Here is a 24,331-nt window from a genome sequence, read left to right on the forward strand (position 1 = left end):
ATTTAAGTCCATACTTGAATCTTACTTGCCTTAAATTGTAGTACTAGATTTTATAATTCAAAATATTAATAAATCCCACAATAGATAAATTTTAAATTTACTTTTAAAAAATAATTTTAAGATATGTAGTTTGAAATGCATTAAACATATTATGTCACACTGCGCTAATCTATACATATATAAAAGGCGAGTTTTGGCCGTAATTTGATATATTTAAAAGTTATGGGGTGAATTTGAATTATTATAAAATATGTAACTCTCATGAATATTTATTTAAATATTTTAATGCTTTGACTAATCTTTAAATAGGATAATGAGCATTTAACAAATTTTGTAACCTCTATTCTCTTAATTTTATAATTTATGATGTTTTAATTTCATGATTTCTCATATTCTAATTTTGTGCCTATAAAAAGCATAGAGTTGTAGATGAATTACACATTCACCATTCTCTCTCAAGCTCTTAACATTTTATTGTATATTTTAGAGTATTGCTCAATTTTTGGAACTCCATCAAGTTCATCGGTGCCAGCGGGTTTGAGAAGTTATACACGTTAGGAGGAAGACGTTACATCTTTGGGGATAATACGTCAATTCGAAAGTATTAACCGTGATGTACTTTGTCGTGCGGAAAGAGGATTTTTCTCAACTAGACTTATAGTTCGGTTTATTTTATAATTTTCATTGTAATTTCCATTTCATTTTTTTTATCGCAATAGTTAGAGTACTGCGTGTATATGGTTCGAGAATTCTATGCTAATATTTTTTACAATTCTTAGAGATGGAAGAATTGTAACATCCTTAACTCAAACAAGCATAATGTTTATCTTCATCTTTACACAATTTATTATTTTATATATTTATATTCCAACTTGTGCTGTAATTATATTATATAGTGTCTCAAAAATAATATTTTATGACTTATGATGAATTAATAAGTGGTGCATAATATGTATATTTGCAATGAGATAATTAAACCTTTCAAAATAGAGTTGATCAAACAATTAGTTGTTCAAACAAAATAAAATAGTTTATAACCAAATTTTGGTTTACAAATAATACTATTGTTGAAATTAGGATTTGACACTTAATTGTTCCGGGATACAACTGATTTTCTATAGAGAATCTAATTATCTTATATATAGGTGATCAACTAAGTAAAATATATACTTATATTAAATATATTTTACAAAAAGAAAATTTGCAGTATTGAGAATTGTAAAATAGCATAAAAAATAATATAGATTTTTCATATTCCAACAAGCCACGTTTAAAAGTACAATAAATAAAGATAAACTTTCCAACATTCAAAAGGGCTATCATTATTCATTAATATAATAGTGTTAATTCAACCAATTAATGTAATATTTTTTGTATAGTTTATCATTTGAATTTTTTTATGGTCATAGTTTTGACATTTTGAATATTATGAGTTATCGATTTATTATTTTGTTAAAAGTGTGATATACATTATTTTAGTTGAGAAATATGAAGGATTGTTTTAAACATATTTTTTAAATGTGTCTAACACTTGATATAGTCTCTTCATCGTTGTCCAAATAATTGTGTCTGCCTTGATTCCATTTCAAATATGTTTAATTTTATGATTTTAAGTGTAAAATGCATCGAGGAGCATATATTTATTGAATTTTTATTATATGTATATTTTTCTATTTTTAAATTTTATATAGTTATATTTTCATATTTTAATTAATTAATTAACAATTTAAAAATATGTGATAAAAAAAATATTTTGTTGTGCATCGCACGTGGGTTAACACTAGTAGTATATAATGAAGAACTCAGTTTGGGAAATTTAGCCCAATCTAGCCCAAAGCAAAAATAATTCAAAAGATGGATACTACTACCAATTTAATTGGACTATTAAATCGATCCATCTAAATCTATACCAGTATTAAAATATATAGCAGCTAAAGGAAACTGAATTGTGCCCAAAAGTTTCATGATTCAAACCATAAACCTCTCATGTCACAACAATGATGCTTAAAACAACTGTATGATACAAAGTGCAATGCTACACTGCACAAAACTGCTTGGGATGGCACCAGTCCACCATCCACGTCAGCAAGGCCAACGGGCTGCGGCCAATTGATCGGGTTCCTTCTGGTCGTCTACTCGTTCTTCGCCGCCCCTTGCTTCGCCCCGACGGCAAAGAACTCCGTGATGACCTCCAACGGCATGCCCTTGGTCTCGGGAACCCTCAAGAATATGAATATCCACGAGACGACACAGACGACGGCGTAAATCCCAAATACGCCAGCTAAGCCGATTGAAGTCAACATAACCGGGAGCGTGTAGGTGACGATGACGTCGCATATCCAGAAGACCAATGCACAGATGGCAATGCAGATGCCGCGGACCCTGGTGGGGAAGATCTCCGAGCATAGAATGTTTGGGATCGGTCCGTACCCCATCACAAACGTGCAGAAGTAGATCACGACACAGACGGTGGAGACGACAGCATGGATGACCTCTCCGAAATCGAAAACGTTCCCGATGACGAGGGCTATGAGGGATATTACTAGAACTGGTATTGTTGTCAGCAGCAGTGACCTAAAGATAGATAGCAACGGTAGACAGTTATGCGGTTTAACACGAAATGAGATCCGGAAACAAGCTAAGCAAGTAGACTAGATGCGGAGAGGGGTGAATTCGAGCTGTACCTTCGACCAGCCACGTCCATGAACCTCATAGCGATGGCGATGCTCGGAAGCATCAAGAGATTTGTGATTGCACTGATGAGGAAAGATGCAGAGTCGGAGCCAATTCCGAGGTTGGAGAGAAGCACGTCTACTCCCGCCTGCTGAAGGATTTGAGGTGTGTAGTAGAGAACACCGTTGATACCAGAAAACTGCATTGAATAAGGATTCATCAGCTAGTAAACACGAACCATCAACAGGAGAAGGCGCTTATCTGACAAAAAGGCAGTTTATAACGATCTTCTTGCACGGATATCCGGCTCGAACTTCCCCAACAATCCTTCAGATACTTGATCCAATGTATTGTATACGTAAATCTAATCTAATCACTCAAAGTAGCCGTACCTGCTGCAGTATTTGGATCCCAATCCCAACAACCAATGCTCGTTTCACCCCTGGTTCGAGAAGAGCCTCCAAAATAGAGGCTTTTCCAGCAGATTGTGAAGGATGTGCCATTGCAGGTCCGGCTGGACGCTGATGCATAAGATCTTTTGAGAAAAGGGCTGGTTGGCTCACTAAAGCCGCTGCGTGGATATAGTCTCCATCAGCAGCGTGGTCTCCGGGGAGTGAAACAAGGGAGCCTCGTCTGGAGCCGGGGACACCGCCCTCCTCGTGCAAATATATCCTCTTAAAACCTCCCTCTTTCTTGCCATCTTCCCCTTCTCGTTCGGACCATTTCCACGCCAACTGCCAGCCACCGCCGATGCCCATGCTACTCGCGTCTCCGGCATTCCCTTGCATTAGACTACTGTGTCGTCGCATAGTCAAGACGGTGCCGTGGGATTGGGGCACCATGCCGTCCTTCTCCATGCTTGTCGTTTGACGTGAAATCAACGGACTATGCAAGTTATCGTCAGACTCTACGTCACCATGATCCGATGCATAGCCCTCATCTTCTCTCTGCAAGCTTTCTTCGTCCCACTCTTCATTCTTCATGTTAGGCTCGGCAGTGCTGAACATGCTGCCGAAGTTGGGGAACAGCATGCTTCGCATGCTCCCCATCTCCGGAAGCTTCTCGTGGACGCTGCCGAAGAGCGTCACCAGTGGGTCCATGAGAGGCACGTTCGTAGTTACCATGCTTCCTTGGCGAGAAGCCATGCTGAGGCGACTCTGCCCGGTGACGGGCTTCGCAATCCATGAGAGTCCCTCCCCGGGTCCGTACAGTTTGATGGTGTCTCTATCTGCAGTTGGTTCCTGGTCCTCGTCTATTTCGTCTGCTGGACCGATGATGTACTCTTCTATCGACGTCTCACCACCGACAGCGAGGCCCTCGACCAATAAAGCCATTTCACCTGAGGATGAATGGAGCATGATGAGTCTAATTTACACCTCATTCAAAAACGATGCTAAAGTAGGTTGTAGTGTTTAAGTAGCAATCAGGCCTCTAATCGATAAGACATGTCATTTCATACACGAAGTGACGATTAAAGTTGCTGATAGCAAACGTACCAGAAACGTCCTCCCTGCCACGTAGTCTCTGCAACACTCGTTTTGCCTCGAGCATCTTCCCTTTACTCACGAGCCACCGAGGAGATTCAGGCAAAAAGAAGACTGTCAAGACAAAATATAGAAGAGCCGGGATAGAAAGAACTCCCAGCATCAGTCGCCAGCTGGGCGAGGCCAGCAACGACATCCCAAAAATCATACAATAAGCCAAAAACATCCCACCGGAGCCAGTGAACTGGGGGAGCGTATTCAACAGGCCTCGTATCTCCGAGGGTGCAGTCTCGGATATATAAAGGGGGACGAGAGTAACGGCAAGCCCAATACCAAATCCATTCAACAGCCTTGCTAGGAGCAGGACATAGACGTTAGGTGACCACAGCATTATAATCCCGCTTAGGAAATAGAACATGGACGAACAAATAAGCATAGGGCGTCGACCAACCCAGTCCGAAATCGTCCCCGAGCAAGTGGTGATAAGCGTGGCACCAATGAGCGACATTGCCACAATAAGCCCTTCTATGGCAGCGGACAACTCAAGCTCTTTTTTAATGTAAACGACCGCACCTAATTAGACAAGGATTCAGGGATAAGCATAGAAACGAAAAAACTGGAACATAATGCAATACAAGCATGATTTCTGTCAAGATTAGATGCAAAACAATAGAATATCACTCTCTACAACACTTAAACATTATACTTGTAACTTCATTCAAAACTATGGAAATCTTTCAATCATCAAATATTTGCATATAAAGTAAAGCATAATCAAAGATGAGAAATAACCTGCAATGGTTGCATTATCCCATCCCTGCAAGAAGTTGCCAATTGTGGCAGCAATTGCTACCAATGCAGCTCCGTTCATCTTCTTGAAATCAACAAACTTCGATCCTCTGGCTAAAACAAATTAAGACCTCAATAGTAAAACATTAGCAATTCAAGAAACATAGGCTCAAAATTCTGATCCATCCAAGTCACACAAAGGGGAGAATAGCCATCAACATCAAGCATATGTCATAGTGAGATATAGAGACAGGTAAAAATCTAAGAGAGAGATGGTAATACCTTTGAGAAGCTAAAAGGGGCAAAACTGCAGTTAGCAGAGCAATCTGGGAGTAGAAAGAAAGTAAAGTAGCTGCTCAACTAAAGGCCTACTAGCAAAGAGTGAGATATATATATTGACTTACTACCTTTATCTTTTAGAGAGAAGCAAAAGAGTACAGCTATGTGGTAAGAAAACTTTCCTTGTGTGAAGAGTTTGACATAAATTATCAGCAAAACAAATGGGATGAAATTCGTGGGCAGAATTTAAACTAAATGTCTTAAAAAAAGTCCCTTTTGAGATAAAAGAGAATCAAGAAACCATACAAAGTTGGCTTAATTCGATTAAAGACAGCTCCTTTATGAATGGATTCCTCAAAACTATCGAACCCAAAACCTCAAAAACAAATACAAGAAAGCCTAGAAGCTCAAATTCGATATGGAATCGGAATCTTGTCAAATAAAAGTTGAATCCTTTTCAAGAAAATTGGAGATATTGACAAATAACGAAAAGGGTGAAATGAAAAGTGAAACTTTTTTGGACAGAAGCTAGAGAGAATTGAATAGACGAAGAAGAAGAGGACAGGGAAAAACAACTAAGCTGAGGCCCCAAACTCGAGCAAGAATTATAATGTCCGTAAAAACCGAAAACATTAGATACTGTGAGTTCTTGTCCTCTTCAATTATGTTGGACCCATCAATTTCCAATTTCTTTTAAATTCTTAGGTAGTAATCACGAGTAGTAGTTGTACACCTAGACCAGCTTTATTATGATTGATGACCAAAAGCTTTCTTTGCATTGTTAGATCTTATACCTTATTCTTTTCTTCATCATTTTTCCAAATTACATATGTGTCACTATGAATAAATGGATTGCAAATTCTAAATATCGTACATATTCCATCAACAGATGATAAAATAATAGCAACAGAAGAAAATATTAACGGTTGATGTTATGTTGATATTGTATTAATAGTCTAGATCATAGTTTAGAGTTTGTACAATATATAAGTTTGCATTTTATCACTACCATCGCTAAAGAATATAAGTAAGATTTTTTTTTTATTAATTGTGGGAATATGTATATTTGATGTGATCTACTAATGGTTTGCTTTTACTAATGGTGATTATACATAGATGATTACTACTACTATAACTTAACTTAGTGGTATTTCGCTCGAGCCAAAACGAGGAACTAAAATAGTACTTCCTCTATTCCACTTTAGTAGTCTCAGTTATTTTTTAGTACTCGTTTTGCAAAAATATATAAATAGTTAAAATGAAGAAATGGTAAAATAAGAAGAGAGTTCTCTACATTATTGTCTCTCTTAATATATTATTTCTCCACTTTAATTATTTATTATATTTTTATAAAATGAGTGTTTAAAAGTAAATGAAGACTGCTGAAACGGAGGGAATAGTATTATTTTACATACTGAAAATGCAAAATTAAAGCTTGAGGATAATACTTAAAATATGTAGATCGAATATGATATAATCTGACTTCCGTACTCACCGAGACAAATGCATCATGGGCTGATATATAAAATGCAATTATAGAATTATAACGGACAAATTATTTCTATATCACATCAATCGAACATACATGAATAAAAGAACTATTATAACGGACAAATTATTTTTTATACTCTTTTCGTTCCCTTGAGATAATTCATTTTTCTTTTTAGTTTTGTTCCAATTAAAATTATATATTACTCCCTTCATCCTAAAGAAGTTGGCATATTTTGAAAATGGTACGGGATTTTAGGAGGTTTTGTTTTGTGTGTTAAATGGAGAGAGAAAATATAATTTTTATATTCATGTGAGAGAAAACTTTTTCCAAAAAGAGAAATATGACATCTTTTATGGGACAAACTAAAAAAGAAAGTGTGCCAACTTCTCTAGGACGGAGGAAATACTAATAATTAAAATACTTTTATCACTATGATTCTCCTATTTTATTTTACTCTCTCTTTACTACATAAAATAAAATTACATAAAAATAGTCGATCTTAATTCCTTTGCTTGGGACGAAGGGAGTCAAGGAAAAAAGTAAACTTCTACAAAACATCATAATGCAAAATCGATTAAAAATCAGTAGCTCAGTCATCATGTCTATCTGAATTATTATTCAATTAGGTGGTGGATTTTAATCATACCAATTATCATACAGTCACAGAGTCACTAGTTTGAATCCTGCTTATATGAATAGAGATTTTAATTAAAAGATATTATCAGAGTCTAATAATCATAAAGAAAATATACAATCGCAAATATCATCATTTAGCTCGCTAGTTTTCTTTTATTATTTTTATCACTTTACAGCATATATATACTAGTACTAATATATTTGGCCGCTTTGACTTGTTTGTCGCCGTTTAATGTTTTTATATGGTTGCTTTGGATTGCATTTAGTTTTTAATGTATGAATATGTATATATTTTAATAATTTTTGTATCGGATGTTTGTTTTGCATGGAAGGGCTCTGTTTTTTTATTATTGGAGTTTTCCTTATTTAATGATATTTAATGTAAACGTCAAAGACAATGAGCCACTTAACAACTTTTTATAATTTATTTCTTACGGAGTACAGTACATTATTATTGTTTTCCATATTGTAAAAATAACCTGAAATGAAATTGCAAGCCTTTTACTTGTATGAAGAAAATTCACAATTGGGTGGAACCAAATTAGCCTTGAGTAATCTTGTACAAATATTTAGATCTGATTCATGTGTATACAATACTACTCCTATTATCTATTTTATTATAAGGTTGAGGTACGGCAAGTAACTTTAAGAAATTACTGACTAATTTTAATTTGCCACTAAAAACAAAAAGATGAGAGAATCAATATTAATTATTAAATTTTAAAGTTGCATTTATAAATGGAGGGATGCGCACTACATACAGAATATGCTTCATTGCTACTTATAATCGAGATCTTACAACAAATTTAATTTATTTTAAAGTTGCATTTAAAAATGGAGTGATGCGCACTACATACAGAATATGCTTCATTGCTACATACTTATAATTTTATCGAACAATTCAAACTTTTTCTGAAGTCGAATCTACAAATTATTGAAGTTGTACGCGACTTATATTTTACTATGGGAGAATACATAAAGTGATGCACAAAATAAAAAATTAATTAAAAAAATAGAAAAGTATATGGTGTGCATTAAAAAGGCCAGTCATTATCACATGGTATTAATGTACTAAGGTTTGTGTTTTTTAAGTGGAAATGATTTGAAATTTAACATTATATAGATAAATCTTCCAGTTTGTTTTCTAGTCATGAACAATTAATTGATTTGACAGCTTCGCGAACATTACATATTACAGTCAATTAATCTAATAACTAATCCAGTACTCCACTATTTATTTTTTCATTATTAAAATGCCACATTGCTGTATTAGCCAAAAATGTTATAGTAAAGTATTGTATGAGTGTTGTTTGCTAATATTTACTATTGACTTGAAATTTCCAATGATAGCACTCTAAAAATTTGAATATGTGATATACTGTATTTTTTTAAATTCGAATTATAGAAGTTAGCTCTAAACCGAATTAATACTATTATCGCATAACATTTGTATAATTAAATTTGATACAAACATAGTTAAGGTCCCCACATGTAATGTCTTTTTATACATTTTTTATTACAAGACAAAATACATTCTTTGGCCTAATTTCCAAATTAGGATAACAAGACTCCAATCGTGTCATTGAATTACAGTATCCAAGAGTCCGATCTACAAGCAAAAAAAATACTATAATTATATTGATTTATTTTGTCATTCTTGTCATATTTTTCTAGCAAGAAATTTAAATAAAACATAGCGAGAGTTTTTTTAAAGTACGAGTCTAGTGTATACTAGTATTATAAATGAGTTAATTGCTAGTAGACGTAGTGTCTAAAATTCGATTCGTTCATTCAATATAACAATGTATCCTCAAAAGGATATTTCATTGATTCAAAAATACTATTATCTCCGTTCCCCAAATTTTGACACACTTTGACCCGGCACAAGTTTTAAGAAATGTAATGGAAAGTGAGTTGAAAAAGTTGGTGGGATGTTGGTTCTACTTTTAAAGTATTAGTTTTATAATAAAATGTGAGTATGAATAAATTAGTGGAATATGGGTCCACTACCAAAAATAGTAAAAGCGAAGTGTGTCAAATTTTTAAAGACGGTATTCTAATGGAATATTCAATCAATAATTGAGAGAGATGTGACTAATGGACCCCTTTCAATATGCCAGCCCATGGGCCTAATTATGAATTTGAACCTCATAGTTGAGCAATATTATTTGAATCAAATTTTCAGCTCATAACAAATTTTATGAAATTGGTAATATAACTTCTTATGTTATACACTATTACTCAAATGTCCAAAAAAGAGTATAGGAGCAAATATATGAATTGAAAAGTATGACAAACGCCGCCTAACCCTTCCCCAGACCCCAACCTAACAATACGAAACAAAATCCAACAAACTCACACTCACATATCCCTTACTTTGTGTTTGTGTTGAACTTGACATCAGGATTTCTAATAGATTTAAGCCACATATCAGCCATAACCCGCGCCGAGACGCTCCAGAGCACGTCCGGCCCCTTTTCAACCCCGCGCTTCCCCTTCTTCCCTATCCCATACGCCACGAGCCACTGCAACGTCGTTAGCCTCTGCTTCTCCGTGTCCCATCCGATCCTCGCCCCTCCACTCCTCACCTTCATCCCCCCTACTTGCAAACTCCACACCTTATACCTCCTCACCCTTGTTGGTGCACGCCCCAGCATGCACCAACACCACCATTGCCCCTCCGACCCCTTCATACTGCCTGATGGGGTCGCGGAGCTGGACCAGGACTGCCACCATTACACCCTCCGAGTCCATACCCCCTCCCACCCACTCCTCAATCGTCACGGCCGAATCAAGAACACCATCAAGATCAAGTGGTGAGACTTCAAAAGGCGCCTCTTCTTTCTGAATGTCTGCTTGGATCCTCAGCGCCTCCACAGCCATGTCCTCTATCTTCTGCAGAGAGAAGCCGAGTGTCACACCTCAACCCTTATGACATATGCACTTACTATAAATAAATTCAAAAATTTATAATAAATAATCCCCACGTCAAGTAAATAAAACACATATATTATATCATTTCAAAAATCAACATTTATCAAGTACATATTTCAAAACGTTCTAATCCGTAGTGAGACCCTCTCACCACTCTATATACTATACATTTATCTACATGCATAAATGATGAGGGAGAGAAGTTGCCAAAATGCGTCAGCTGCCGACCCTTATGATAATTGTAACTCACGTCAACCCACGAATCATTGATATCTTATTCCTGAAAAATATTAGTGGTTTATATGAGCCACAACTCAGTGCATATAAACCTTACCTTTAATTTCACACACATATATCAAACTCATTCTTTCATCAAAATATATCACCGGAAGTAATAAATATCATAAACAATTTAACATTCATATGCATATGCCTCTCCATTCTTTTTATTATTCTGTGACACATCAAGCCTGATATCTACCCGGGATTTCCATTGTATACGACCCGTAGGTCCCTTTTCATTATTTGACCTTTCCACGAAGGCCCCTCTTTGCTTTTTGACCTTTCCACGAAGGCCCCTCTTTGCATATTGACCTTTCCACGAAGGCCCCTCTTTGATTTGACCTTTCTACGAAGGTCCCTCTTTGCTCTTTGTATTGACCCGTAGGTCTATTATCATTGAATATGACCCGTAGGTCTTTTGTCATTGTATATCAGATTCAGAGCAAGACTGTCACATATCCTCTTTAATCCCATGATTCAAATGATTCCAATATGATACATCAAACATATCCATTGCACCAATTACATAACCATATATTCCATCAATTAATTCCAATACTATAGATAAACATATCCATTGCACAAATCATATATCCACATCACATTTCACCATCAATATCAAATAACACATAACCATTTAGTCTCATATCATATAATTCAAATATTCACTTCAATTTAACACATAACAATCAATCACATAAAATATGTAAAATTAAAAGTGTAATTTATACACACCTGAATAAGATAGATAATCAAGTCAAACTCCTAATTCCATCTCCTGATTTACCACCCACGATTGTTTATCTCATCAATCATCTACTCTTCTCTAACCATTTGTTTTCTGCTCTCACATTCGTCTCTTTTTTCTCTCTCTCTAATTTCCACCCTTTTCTCTCTCACTACACTCTTATATGTGTATATATATTTGAGCATACTAACGTCGGTTAATTAATCCATTTGTATGTAGTTCAAGAACTCCATCTGGATGTAAGGCATGCATTTATCCATAGAACTGCACGTGCCCTCAAAAATTGGTCTTTAGAATACATAAACAAATATAAATAAAGCTAATTTAAAAAGTCACACTTATCTACTTTCTAAACAATATCATATACGTGTGGTTTGATAAAATTGTACACGCCATACGCTTACCTTTCGTTAATTAAATTCATACTTTTGAAGTTGAAGGTAAAATGGAATATTACAAATACGTGTATAAACAAAGTCATAGTAAATAGATATTACTAGAGCAAGTATATAAAGAAATTTAGTTAGACAAATAGTACGTACACACATATATATAAATAGATGCACACGTTATTACACAATTAGCCATATGTATGTGGTTTAAATATAAAATGTGTATGGCTTAGTAATTGGAAAAGTACTCGTACATATACGTAAACACCTAACATATAATTCAATTACTTTAATAACTCAATTACATATAATTCTGTGATATACAATTGTTCATCATAGGTATATTTCTAGATACACAAGGATATAATTAACTTAACATCTCATAATTTACTAAATACAAAATACTGCAACTCACTCATATCTCTATAATTCTAATGGTAATATATCACGTAGTTATAATAAAATATGTAATTATGCAATATGATGTATGATTTGGGTTACGGATGTCACACCGAGAATGTAATCAACTGTGACTCCCTCCTCACTCACATTCCAAATGCCACTTGACACCCTCTCCCTCCTCCCACTGCTCGCCATCGCGGCCATGGACTTCACGGCCGCGATGGTGCTGTTGAGAATATGCCTAGCTCGAGATCATCTGTTGACGAGCATGGCATGATGATTGAAGATGAGAAAGAAATAATTGATTGTGAGAGCAAAGGCATCAAGATGCTCAATATGGATAAGGTGCCAACTCAGGGTGAGGACCAAGTACATGCCCGTAGCTGGAAAGACGTGCTCACAGGAGAAAAGAGAGATGTCCTTTGATGAATGTTATTGTTGTGATTTTATAGCCTGCTTGGCAGAGTTTTGTTTGTATATTCCTTTAGGTTAAATCAAGATTAGTATAAATAGAGATGCTATGTAAAGAGTTCACTTGGTTTTCGAACACATCTATTTCCGGAAATACAACTATAATGCTTTCTTCTAAAAATATGGTCTTTACTGTTTTTCTTCAGGTGCGCCCTCCTGCTCCGCCCTGTATGATCGCACTCGCGATCCCCTCAAATGCCACCTGCTCGGCCGTCTTCCCACACAGCTCATCCATCAACCATTGTTGATAACATCCTGCTTGACAACTCCTCAAGGCCTAATGCAGCCATTTTATGAAATACCTCAAATCCTGCCTTGTCTGACTGAATCACTATTGGTTTGGACATGTGCATTGCTAGCTTCGGAGTCTCCTTCCTCCCAACAGCCACGTTGAATGGATTCGCAGCGGCTAGATAGCCCCCGTTCCTCGTCTGCACCACGCAGCCTAATCCCTTGCCTAAATTCCGGCAAGAAAACCTCTGCCTCGGCTCCCTCTTCTTCCTCCTCGTAGGAGTGGGGCTTCAAAGCCTGCGTTCGAGCATCTTCGTATTTGGATTCATAGTCTTCATCTTCATTGCCTTCAAGCATTAAGAGAAACTCTCTAGTTACTTTATTCTTCATCTGCATCTAGTGCTTGTGATTCTGTGTCGTCATCCAATTTGAGTGCTTTCTCATCTCCCATCATGGATTCAAGGGCCTTGATTTGTTGTGCTATGGAGTCAAGCTCATTTAGCCTTGTCAAATGGGATTCATCTTGGACAATTTCTTTAACAACCTTACTTGAAACTGAGCTCTGCTCACTGGAGCCAACTTGTGGGGATTTTTAATTCCCATGAGGTTTGCTCATGTGTGCTCGTGCGCATGGGCGTCTATCGTGTGCCCTTGGGCGCGCGTCTCTCGTGGGCCTTCGGGCTCGTGTCTCTCGGGCCTTTGGGCCCGGCGATCCCTTGGGCCTCCGGGCCCTCGGCGTCTCTCGTGGGCCTCCGTGCTCGCGTCCCTCGGGCCTCCGGGCCCGTCCATCTCTTGGGTCCTCGGGCCCTCGGTGTCTTCCATCGGGCCTTCGGGCCCAATGTACAACGGGCCTAGGCCCAGAATCATGCTTCGCGCATGTGCTTCCCATCGGGCCTCGTTCCCTTCAGCGTCCAATCCCTTGGGCCTTCGGGCCCTCGGTGTCTCTCGTGGGCCTTCGGGCTCGCGTCATATCCCTTGGGTCTACGGGCCCTTGGTGTCTCTCTCGGGCCTTCGGGCTCGTGTTCTTCGTGCCTTCAAGTGCAAGAGTCGGAACATGGCTCCCAAAAAATCCTACGACACGGACACGTGGTGGTACGTAAATCAATTACATAATAATCAGATCTATTTAGCAGATTATTTAGACAAAACCTATTCGCGTAATTATCACATGTATCATGCTCATAACTTGAATTAATCATGCTTTAAGAATATTGAAACCTAAAACATGCTTATCTACGGAGCAGATAAATACCTAATTAATTCTCCTAAGAATTGAAGATGGCTAGCTTCTTCTCCACGTGATGCTTTGAGTACTAGACCACAAATCTTCTCTCTGGTTCCCGAACTGTATCCAATATCAGTGTGGGCTGATCTTACTAGAATACTAGGACTTAAATAAAGAAGACAGAAGAAATCCTTTTTGGAATAGGAGAAGAATTCGAAATTCTCTTCAGCTTAGGGCTGAAAATTTCGAAAATTTCAATAATGAAAATTGTGTTATTTCTGTCTCCTTTATTCTCCTATTTATATTAAGTTCCTTTTGGGCCCATACAGGGATCTATGGAATGTTTTGGATATGGGCTCATCCAATTTACTCCTTACTAATTAAATTGAACCCACAATTTAATATAAGTTATAATTGGAATATTACGAGCAGCCACTACAGAAGTAATATTGAACTCTCCCCATCCAAATCCGAAATTACAAGTAATCCGGGTTTCCGTTTAACTTTCATTTCTCGTGCTTAAGATTAAAATGTCCATTAATTAATTAATGTCTACTATTGACTTAATTAATTAACTTCTTATTAATTCCAAGAGTGGACTTAGCATGAAACGCTTATTTATTATTCATAGAGTAATCAAACTCCAACTAGCTAGGTTCCGAATAATAAAACCTTGTTTCGCACTCCTCTTGTGGACATTATCAAACGAGACTCTCCTCGCGCACGATTCAATATAATAGAAATCCTAGCACCGCTAGATATTGATCACCACTACCCAATATATCAGGATAATTGGGTTACGAAAAACCCGCAACATTTGATAAGTCAAAGTAGTGCATAATCAATACCATATGCTCAATGCTAACCTACATTGATTAAGAAACAAATATTATCAAGACCTCGCCTTTCAGTAGATAGCCCAAGGACAAGTCTTGCTGTTAGATCCGTTCAGTGCTATACCACACCAATGTCATCTTATTTCAGTAAGGCTTAGAAATATGCGGACTGACATTGCAACCTTTCTCGATGGATAGTAAAATTCCATCTAGGTTGTGAAATTCATCTTTTTCTTTGTTTAGAACTGACCGTGTTACCTTAAAGTGGATGACGCCCACAACAAGTCTACTAAAACAAAGACTTAGACTTTGTTAAGTTAACTTATACATTTAAACATGCACTGACATCCATTAAATGTAAAACATAACAACATTATGACAAAAATAATCTGTTTTATTCATTGGAAAATAAAATAAGAGTTTTACAGTATTCAATCACTCGAAACGTGATTTCTAGTATACAAACTCTAACACTCGGGCCCTCGGTGTCTTCCATCGGGCCTCGGCCCAGAATCATGCTTCGCGCATGTGCTTCCCGTCGGGCCTCGTGCCCTTCGGCATCCAATCCCTTGGGCCTTCGGGCTCGCGTCCTATCCCTTAGGCCTACGGGCCCTCGGTGTCTCTCTCGGGCCTTCGGGCTCGTGTTCTTCGTGCCTTCAGGTGCAAGAGTCGAAACATGGCTCCCAAAATATCCTACGACACGGACACGTGGTGGTACGGGCCTACCATAGAACGCTGCCGACTAGGATTTCTGGAGTAAGGGGCCCCTTCGGGGGTGGGCCTGTGCGACTATAAATATTGTTTACCCATGCTTTAGTTTTAGGGTTTTGAGATTTTTTCTCTCTAGGTGAAGCCGCCGTTTCTCTAGACTCCATCGCCTTCTTGCTCTGTTCTAGGGTTTGCTTTTGCCGGCGCCGCCGCCAACCCTTCTGGGGTTTCCCACAGCCGCCGCCGTTCTCGTGCATCTCCTTACAAAGTCTCATCATCCTTCGCCACTGTGACGCGCTGAGGTCTTAATCGCATCCTCTTGGCAGATCCTAAGCAGCCAATCGTCCTCCCCTCCTATCTTCCACGGTGGTTCCTCCGCCGTTGACCTAGATTGGAGATGGGAGGCCTGAGTCGTTGCCGTCTACTACAGAGCCACACTAGAGTACCGGTCATGTTCCTTTCGTGAGGAATCAAGGAGACTCCGTCAGCCAACACTCTCTTCAGAGGATAATCGCCGCTCCAGGGGGTTAGTTCCATATCAAGAGAGGCCGGTTCGCCTGAACATAGCGACTGGTATCCCATTGGTAAACTCGCTCCTTTACCTCTTTCTTTTTTCCTTTTTCTGGTGTCACCTTTACTACCATCTGGCCTTCATCCTTGCACACGCATAGTGTGGACATAGGCAGGGTGGTCTTGTTATTATTTTTTCTTTATCTAGGGTTTTTATTATAGAGTTCATACCAGGTGTAAGGAGGCCTGACCTTGATGATATAATGAGCAAATATAAATATTTCGCTCACCTTTGCAAAGTTGGAGGCGCCCAATACAACCTTGCTACCCTAGTCCAACACTTCAAGATCTCCCTTCAATCCATCCAGGATGGGGTCACCCGAAGTAAATCTGAAGAGGAGCTCATAAGTGAGGTCGACCACCAGCTTCAAATAAAATACAATAGTGCGTGGTTGGCTGAGAACCAAGCTTCGAATCCTGATTCAAGCCTTGCCGCACGAACTATTCTCCCGGCGGAAGGTATAACATCTGACTCTTCTAGTATTTCACTAACCAAGGACAACATCCTCCCAATTAGGGAAGGATGGGGTCCCTCGTTGTGTGGGAAGTTTGCAGGTAGGTTTCCGGGCAAGGTTGCGGTCTACAACCTAGTACAAAGATGGGGAGTTCCAACCAATGTTGCGTACCACAGCAAAGGCTGGATCCTCTTCGGATTTAAGACCTACTCGGACCTGGAAAAAGTTCGGAATAGGGGCCCATATGCTGTGTTCGGGATCCCTCTTATTCTCTAGCCAGCACCGGCGAGTTTCAATCTGGAGGATAACGTCAAGCTGCAAATTCCAATCTGGATCCGCATACCGGATCTGCCACTCACTCTCTGGACTAAATCAGTGGTGGAAAAAATTGCCTCGGCGATAGGCACACCTATTGCAGTTGATCAAGCTACCATCCGGCGCCAATCTCTAGATGGACCATGGGTTCAAATTACCCTTGACATGCAAAAATACCCCCGGGATAGCTTAAACATAACTCTACCGGATGGATCATCGATGCACCAACGCATTATCTTTGAGCACCTCCCAAAAATTTGCCATCTATGTCATGTGTTCGGCCATGCGACACTGGGCTGCCCAGGGCCGGAGGAACGGGAGAGACTGCGTATGGAAAACAAAAAACGGGAGCCCTCAAGGCCGCGTACAACCGCCAAAAGTAGGGAGTCGAGCCGTGGAAGAGATATAGCCATTCGTGGTTCAGCAAATAGCAGGCAGCTGCTAAATGTGGTGACTCAAGCCACCTGGAAACCATCTGGGAAAAATCAATCCAATGGGTATACGGGCGTTCATTCCACGTCCAAGGACCCTCTGGAAGGAAACCGGTTCCAGTCTCGGCAAGACAAACCGGAGGAGGCTGGCGAGGATCAAATGGAGGAGGAAACGGTCCAAGAGACTCCACCACAATTTCTACCCGTCTCCACGGAACATAAGGACAAAGGCAAAGAACCTGATATGGTCCCTGAAGATCTTTAATTGGACTTTATTGGCCATGTTGAGGACTCGGAGTCTGAGGGACCGGATCAGGCTCACGCATACATTACCCATCGAGGTGCAAACCATGGGGCTCTCGACCCACTGGAATTCCCTAATTTAGGAGATGTTGTGGCGGCCAGTCGGGGCAGGAAGAAAGAATCTGCTACCAGATCAGGGGGGCGCCAGGGTCGAAAGATACAGCCCAACAACTCTCCGAGAGAAGATGCTACTAATCTTGTTCCTCAGTTCGAGAAAGAAGCTGCTCGTGATGACCACATCGGACCCGACATTAATCAGCCACATATTGAGGATGCTAATCTTCCAAGTGTGTGTCATCGATCGAAAAGTCGAGGTCCGAGGAAGGATGCCACAACTGGCACCTCTATCCGAAAGAAGATCGGCAAGAACAAGCGATCCCTCTCGTGTAATAACCGCCCTCTGGGCGTTCCCGATTTCGTCCCGCCCCAATGATAGTTACAACCTGGAATGTCCGGGGTATGCAGCCGCCAGAAAGACACCCAGTGGTGGCTGAGCAAATAAAGAGAAATCGGGTCGATGTCATGGGTCTTGTGGAAACCAAGATGAGGAAACCAAACTTGGAAGCTTTCATGGCCAGGTACTTTCCCTCTTGGAAATTTGTTTTTGTTCTTGCAGAAAGAAATGATACTTGCAGGATGCTTCTCCTCTGGAACCCACAAACAACGGTTCTAGAAGTGGTCAATACAGAGCAACAAGCCATTCACACAAAAATCAGGTGTATTCGCTCTAGAAATTCTTTTCTTTTCTCTCTTGTTTATGGTTTGCACTCACCTGAAACACGACAACCCCTCTGGGACTCGATGCTGGATTTTGGATTGCAGGGACTTCCATATTTGGTGAGCGGGGACTTCAATGCAGTCGTGCATGTCGATGAAAGGCGTGGATTTAGGAAGCCAGACAACAGGGAAATGGATGGCCCCATTCAGGCTTGTGCGATTCTTGGGCTACAAGATGTGCCTTCTACGGGCTGCTTTTTTACATGGACCAATGGCCACGTCTTTAGTAAGATTGATCGAGCGATGGTAAATCAGGAGTGGCTGGACAAGGGCTTCATTGCAAACACAAAGTTCCTCCCGTCGGGTTTTCAAACCGACCACTCACCGGCTGTAACAAAAATCTTTGCAGACGTCCAAGCCGCCCCAAAGCCCTTTAAGTTCTTCAATTTTTGATGAGCCACCCAGACTTTGAAAGTACGGTCTTAGGGACTGGAGGGCCCATGTTGTTGGTTCTCATCAGTTCAAGCTCTTCCAGAGGGCGAAGGCTTTCAAATAATTTCTCAATGCCTTTAATTTCAAGGAATTCAGTGACATATCGGCCTGGGCTAAAGAAGCAACGAGGCAGCTCGAGGAGCTGCAACTTAAAGCAGACCGGGACACCTTAAATAGAGCCTTACAAGATCAAATCAGACTTCTCAAACAGAAAACCGAGCTCCTTGTCACCTCAGAAAAGAACTTCTACAGCCAGAAGGCCGGTCTCAAGCATCGCCTTCTCAGTGATCGAAATACAGCCTTCTTCCATGCCATGGTGCGAACCAACAATACAAGAAACACCATTGCCCTCCTCTGCAAACCAGATGGTTCGCTCATTGAAGATCAAGATGAGATTGCGGATAGCTTCGTCCATTTCTACAATGGACTCTTCGGAGTTCCAAAGGATGCTACGCCTCTTATCCCAGAAGTCATCCGCACTGGCTACACCCTGAATGATGACGAATCACTTAGTCTCATTAGGGGAGTCTCGGACATGGAAATAAAGAAAGCTCTCTTCGCCATAAAGGATGACAAGGCCCCGGGTCCGGATGGATACTCCTCGGCCTTCTTTAAAAAGAATTAGGGCACGGTAGGCGCGGACCTCACAAATGCAGCTCTGGAGTTCTTTGAATCTGGGCATCTCCTTAAGAGCTTCAATACCACTGCGATTGCTCTCATACCAAAGACGGCGAGCAGCCCTCAAGTAAGTGACTTTCGACCCATAGCTTGCTGTAATGTCTTTTATAAGATTATTACTAAGATCCTTACTAGACGTATGGAGAGTTTCTTGCCTAAGTTAGTCAACCAGGCTCAGTCTGCTTTTGTCCCGGGTCGAAACATAATAGATAATATTCACCTTGCCACGGAATTAATGCGTCGATATGATCGGGCTAGAGGCGTCCCAAGGTGCACTACCAAAATTGACTTGAGGAAGGCCTATGAAACGATATGCTGGGACTTTCTAGAAAACGTCCTTTTAGGGCTCAACTTTCATCCAGTCTTCGTGGAAAGGGTCATGGAGTGTGTGACATCCCCGTCATACTCAATAATGATCAATGGTAGCCCACATAGTTTCTTCAAAGGTAAGCGAGGGATAAGACAAGGTGACCCAATGTCCCCCTCTCTCTCTCTTTTTTTTTTTTGGTGTTTCAAAGAATGGAATTAAAAACAACGAAGAAAGAAAATTACAGGTGAGACACGGGCATACCCGAGGCATACAATCCAACTAGCCAAGGCTAGTAGGTTGGTGGGGGGGGATGTCATGTGGAAATGCTCGATAGATACAGGGAAGAGCATGATTACAATACAAAAGTCTCACTAAAATTCCATTGATAAGCACCTGTCGGCAGGAGTCCTTTCCTCTCTGTTTGCGTCCACCACCGGTCCCTCAACAAGGATGAGGGAGGGCCTCATTAAAACCCCTTAGAGAAAAAACCCAATGGGAAAAACTCTCTAAGGGGAAAAAGAGTACCCAAGTGGTATGTTTGATGGCCAGCTCGTCCCTAGACGCCAAGATAATTCTGCACTGTTTCATGTGGGTATCGTGAGTACAATGTGGCATAAGTGATCTTCTTTACCTCAAACACAATGTGTCTTGGATCAAAATCAGTTCCTTCATGGACCATAGCGTTCTGTGCCTTCCATGTAAGGCTAACTGTCGCCATAAGTGCAAGTCTACGTGCCTTGCGAAGCACAGTCGAGACTCGTTCCTTGGTCATCCATTTAATAGCGCTTGGAATGGAGCCAAGTAGCCTTCTAAGTCCAAGCCAGGATTTGATGGATATCCAGACTTCTCTTGTCTTTCGGCATTTGAAGAAAAGGTGGTCGGCCGATTCGGTGTGCGTCAGACATAACGGGCAGTGTTGGTCGGAGTTTAGATAACCCAGTCGGTCCCTCGTCGCCAGGCGTCCCTTGATAGCTTGCCATGTTGTGAAGGAGAACTTTGGCGGCACAAAATCTTTCCAAATGAACCTAGGCCAAACTTGCGCTCGCCTTTTGGTCGGAACCAATCATATGCTTCGGCTGTCCCTTTTGTTGCCTCCCACTTGGTCCAGAGTTGTGCGACTTCTTCTCTAGTCCGGACATTGAGTAGTTCGTCCCTAATCTCAAGGAGTTGCTTGATGAGGGGTGATTCCCTTTTCCTCGGCCTCCAATCTCAGATTGTTGTGTGTTCAAGGTATTCACTATGGATCCATTTGATCCATAGTGAGTCCTTCTTCAAATGGATATTCCACAGGTTCTGGGCCATCAGCGCCTTGTTCCATGCGCCGAGATCCCGAAAGCCAAGTCCGCACTCGTCTTTTGGCAGGCATAAGTCCTTCCACGCGATTGGGGGGTGTTTCGTTCCCCAAAGGCATTCCCGGCAGATAGATACAATTCGGTCCCGAACATTCGCTGGGAGGGGAAACACTTGCAACTAGTAGCATTCCACGCCCTGCAACGTGGACCAAATAAGCTCAGCTTTGCCTGCATAAGATAGGTTTGTACCTGTCCATTTATTAGTGATCGATGCAATCTTTTCAATAAGGGGCGAGTAGTGCATAAAATTGAGCTTTTTAGATTCCAGTGGGACGCCTAAGTATTTGACCGGAAGGCTTCCAATCTGGAAGCCAAAAATCTCCTTAATATCCTCGATGTCCCTTTCGCTGGGTAATGCCGCACATGAAAATGTTGGATTTGTCCTTGTTGATTTCCAAGCCCGAGCATTCTGAAAATTCTTGCATGGTGTCAGCAAGGATGACCATAGACATTGGATCGCCCCTGCCAAACAACATAAGATCATCAGCGAAGGCTAAGTGAGTAATTTTTTGTTTAGCACACTTCGCGTGGAAGTTGAAGTCGTTGTTGGCTGTTCAGATGGTAAGCAGCCGGGAAAGATACTCCATGCAGAAAATAAAGAGCGTTGGGGACATGGGGTCGCCTTGTCTGATGCCCCTTTTGCCTTCAAAGAAACCATGAGGGCTACCATTGATAGCGATGGAAAAACGTGGGGAAGTAACACATTGCATCACCCAAAACACAAACTTTGGGTGTAGATTCAAGCCATTGAGCACGGCTCTGATGAAGTCCCAGTCGATTGTATCATAGGCCTTGCGCAAGTCGATTTTGATAGTGCATCTTGGGGAATTCTTCTTATTTGCATAACCCCTCATCAATTCTTGGACAAGGTGTATATTATCCATGATGCTTCTACCAGGAATGAAGGCCGATTGCGCTATGTTGACAAGCTTATTCAGTAATGGTAGCATTCGGGCTGACAAGATTTTAGTGATAATCTTGTAGACCACATTGCAGCACGCGATGGGTCTGAAATCACCAACTGTGGGATTCACTGTCGTTTTGGGAATCAAGCTCACAACTGTCGTGTTGAGATTCTTCAAGAGACGTCCTGTGTTGAAGAACTCTAAAACTGCCCCGATCACATCTTCCCGAATTCTGTCCCATTGGTTCTTAAAGAAGGCTGATGAATATCCATCTGGTCCCGGGGCCTTGTCGCTGCCAATATCGAACAAGGATGTTTTGATCTTATCCTCGGTGACACTTCTCACCATGTTGCGACTGTCCTCCTCATTGACAAGAGGTCCCATTTGGATTACCTCATGATCGATTGGGTTGGTTTCCCTTTTAGTACCAAGGAGCGAGGTGAAGTAATCCACAAATTCCTTAATGATCTCCTCTTGGTCTCTTGTCGCTGTGCCATCATTCTTATGAAGGAGGGAGATGCAGTTCCTTGAATTGTTCCTCTTCACAAGTGAATGAAAGAATGTTGTCCCTCTATCGCCTAGGCTTGAGAATTTGAACTCGGCCTTTTGCTCAAAGTATGCCCCTTTCGGATTCTTCAAGATAGGCTGCCTTTTGTCTTTGGGTTTTGATAAGGCTCCTCAAATCCAGATTGGTAGTGTCGATATCAGCCCGTTTTTGAAGCTCAGCAAGAAGGTCGACAGCTTCCTTTGTTCGCTTGGATAGCTCACTAAACTCAGTGAAGTTAAAAGATTTCAAGTGTTGCTTGAACAATCTGCCCCTTTCGGCTAGCACAAATTGTGCCAAGCCATGGACGTTGACACGCCAATTCTCCTCCATGAGCTCATTGAACCGGTCGTGCTTAAGCCAAAAATTGAAAAATTTGAAGGGCTTTGGAAATGAGGCAGTGTTACCAAACAGGGTGGTGACGACCGGTGAATGGTCCGCATAAATCCCAAGTGGCAAGTATTCAGTGGCGGCCATGTATCCACTCGTGAACCCCAAGCGTCATTGACCATGGCTCGATCGATTTTGCTCAAGATGCCCCTGTTTGTGGTGAAAGTATAACGGCAGCATGTACCCATTGTATCTTCAAGGGCAAGGAGGGCGCAAGTGTCCACCATGTTTTTGACTTCATATTCCGTTGGGATGTTTCCCACAATCCGTTCATTGGCTGCCATTACGTTGTTGAAGTCCCCACTAACGAGAGTTGGTTCAGCCTGCGAGACATTATCAATTAACGAGTCCCATAAAGGTCTCCTATCAGGAATGGTATGTTCACCATAAACCAATGAAAGTGATTATTGGAGAGCAAGCACCTGATTTTGGTGTGGATTGTTTGGGTATGTTCACCATAAAGGTATCCAATCAGGAATGGTATGTTCACCATAAAGGTCTCCTATCGGCTTCTTTCTTTTCGCACTCACGGGCCTGGATTTAACTTCCACCCCAGATGTGCTTCTTTGCGTATTACTCACCTTGCTTTTGCAGATGATCTTATGCTTTTTGGAAGAGGAGATAATCACTCAATGCAGGTCCTGGCAGATGCAATGATGGAGTTCTCAGCCTGCTCAGGCTTGGAAGTTAATCAAAGCAAATCTAACATCTTCTTGGCAGGCTCGATGACCCAAGCAACCCAAAATCACATCTTGGCTATCTTTGGATTCCCAGAAGCCCACCTACCCGTCAAGCACCTCGGCATCCCGCTTGCCTCGAGGATGCTCAAAACGGCGGATTATTCCAACTTGATCGACAAAGTTGCATCCACCGTTAAAAAATGGAATTGTAAGTCCCTTACATATGCGAGCAGACTGGAACTTATTAAATCTTGCTTGCAGGCTGTGGAGGCCTATTGGTTGCAAGCCTTTCCGATACCGGATAATGCCACCTCGAGGATCGTGGCTGTCACTCGCAATTTCTTGTGGGGGTCGAAGCATGCGAAAGTAGCTTGGAAGGACATCTGCCTTCCAAAAGACGAGGGGGGACTTGGCGTCAGGGACCTAAATTCGTGGAACACTGCCTTGCATGCAAAGATCTTGTGGAATATCCACGCCAAAGCTGACTCCTTGTGGATTCGCTGGATCCATACGGAAATTATCAGAGACACCAACTTCTGGGACAGGCAACCTAGAGTGAAAGAAGACTCCACGCTTATTAAGCATGTTTGCTCCATCCGTGACGCTA

General features: G+C 40.9%; 2 protein-coding genes across 3 annotated transcripts; one reads left to right on the top strand and one right to left on the bottom strand.

Annotated features, from left to right (window-relative positions):
* Positions 1 to 1,946: 1,946 nt before the first annotated feature.
* Positions 1,947 to 5,877, bottom strand: LOC125222810 (monosaccharide-sensing protein 2-like). Of its 2 annotated transcripts, none has more exons than XM_089065461.1 (7): positions 5,354 to 5,877; positions 5,229 to 5,272; positions 4,950 to 5,056; positions 4,170 to 4,730; positions 3,066 to 4,012; positions 2,685 to 2,872; positions 1,947 to 2,574 (listed from the first exon to the last, which is right to left on the bottom strand). In XM_089065461.1, exons 3-7 carry the CDS (start codon positions 5,026 to 5,028, stop codon positions 2,133 to 2,135), a joined length of 2,217 nt encoding a protein of 738 aa, XP_088921587.1. In that variant the 5' UTR covers positions 5,029 to 5,056; positions 5,229 to 5,272; positions 5,354 to 5,877; the 3' UTR covers positions 1,947 to 2,132. The 2 variants fall into 2 exon arrangements, with proteins under 2 accessions (XP_088921587.1, XP_088921586.1); XM_089065460.1 differs by having other exon boundaries at positions 4,950 to 5,060.
* Positions 5,878 to 18,178: 12,301 nt separating this feature from the next.
* LOC125199446 (uncharacterized) lies at positions 18,179 to 19,490 on the top strand. The gene is made up of 3 exons (XM_089065311.1): positions 18,179 to 18,234; positions 18,292 to 18,763; positions 18,954 to 19,490. The coding sequence occupies exons 1-3, from the start codon at positions 18,179 to 18,181 to the stop codon at positions 19,488 to 19,490; spliced, it is 1,065 nt and encodes a 354-aa protein (XP_088921437.1).
* Positions 19,491 to 24,331: the final 4,841 nt, after the last annotated feature.

Source organism: Salvia hispanica, chromosome 2 (genome assembly GCF_029641045.1).
Source record: "Salvia hispanica isolate PSC_SH4W2 chromosome 2, Shi_PSC_v1, whole genome shotgun sequence".
Lineage (NCBI taxonomy): Eukaryota > Viridiplantae > Streptophyta > Magnoliopsida > Lamiales > Lamiaceae > Salvia > Salvia hispanica.

Excerpts from the sequence above, each read along its gene's own strand:
- LOC125222810 (XM_089065461.1), bottom strand. The coding sequence starts at position 5,028 with ATGAACGGAGCTGCATTGGTAGCAATTGCTGCCACAATTGGCAACTTC. Across the intron at positions 4,731-4,949 it reads GGATAATGCAACCATTGCAG|GTGCGGTCGTTTACATTAAA; the intron begins GTTATTTCTCAT and ends TTGTCTAATTAG. Across the intron at positions 4,013-4,169 it reads TGGCAGGGAGGACGTTTCTG|GTGAAATGGCTTTATTGGTC; the intron begins GTACGTTTGCTA and ends ATTCATCCTCAG.
- LOC125199446 (XM_089065311.1), top strand. The coding sequence starts at position 18,179 with ATGGGTCTTGTGGAAACCAAGATGAGGAAACCAAACTTGGAAGCTTTC. Across the intron at positions 18,235-18,291 it reads TTGGAAGCTTTCATGGCCAG|GATGCTTCTCCTCTGGAACC; the intron begins GTACTTTCCCTC and ends TGATACTTGCAG. Across the intron at positions 18,764-18,953 it reads AAACCGACCACTCACCGGCT|GAATTCAGTGACATATCGGC; the intron begins GTAACAAAAATC and ends TTTAATTTCAAG.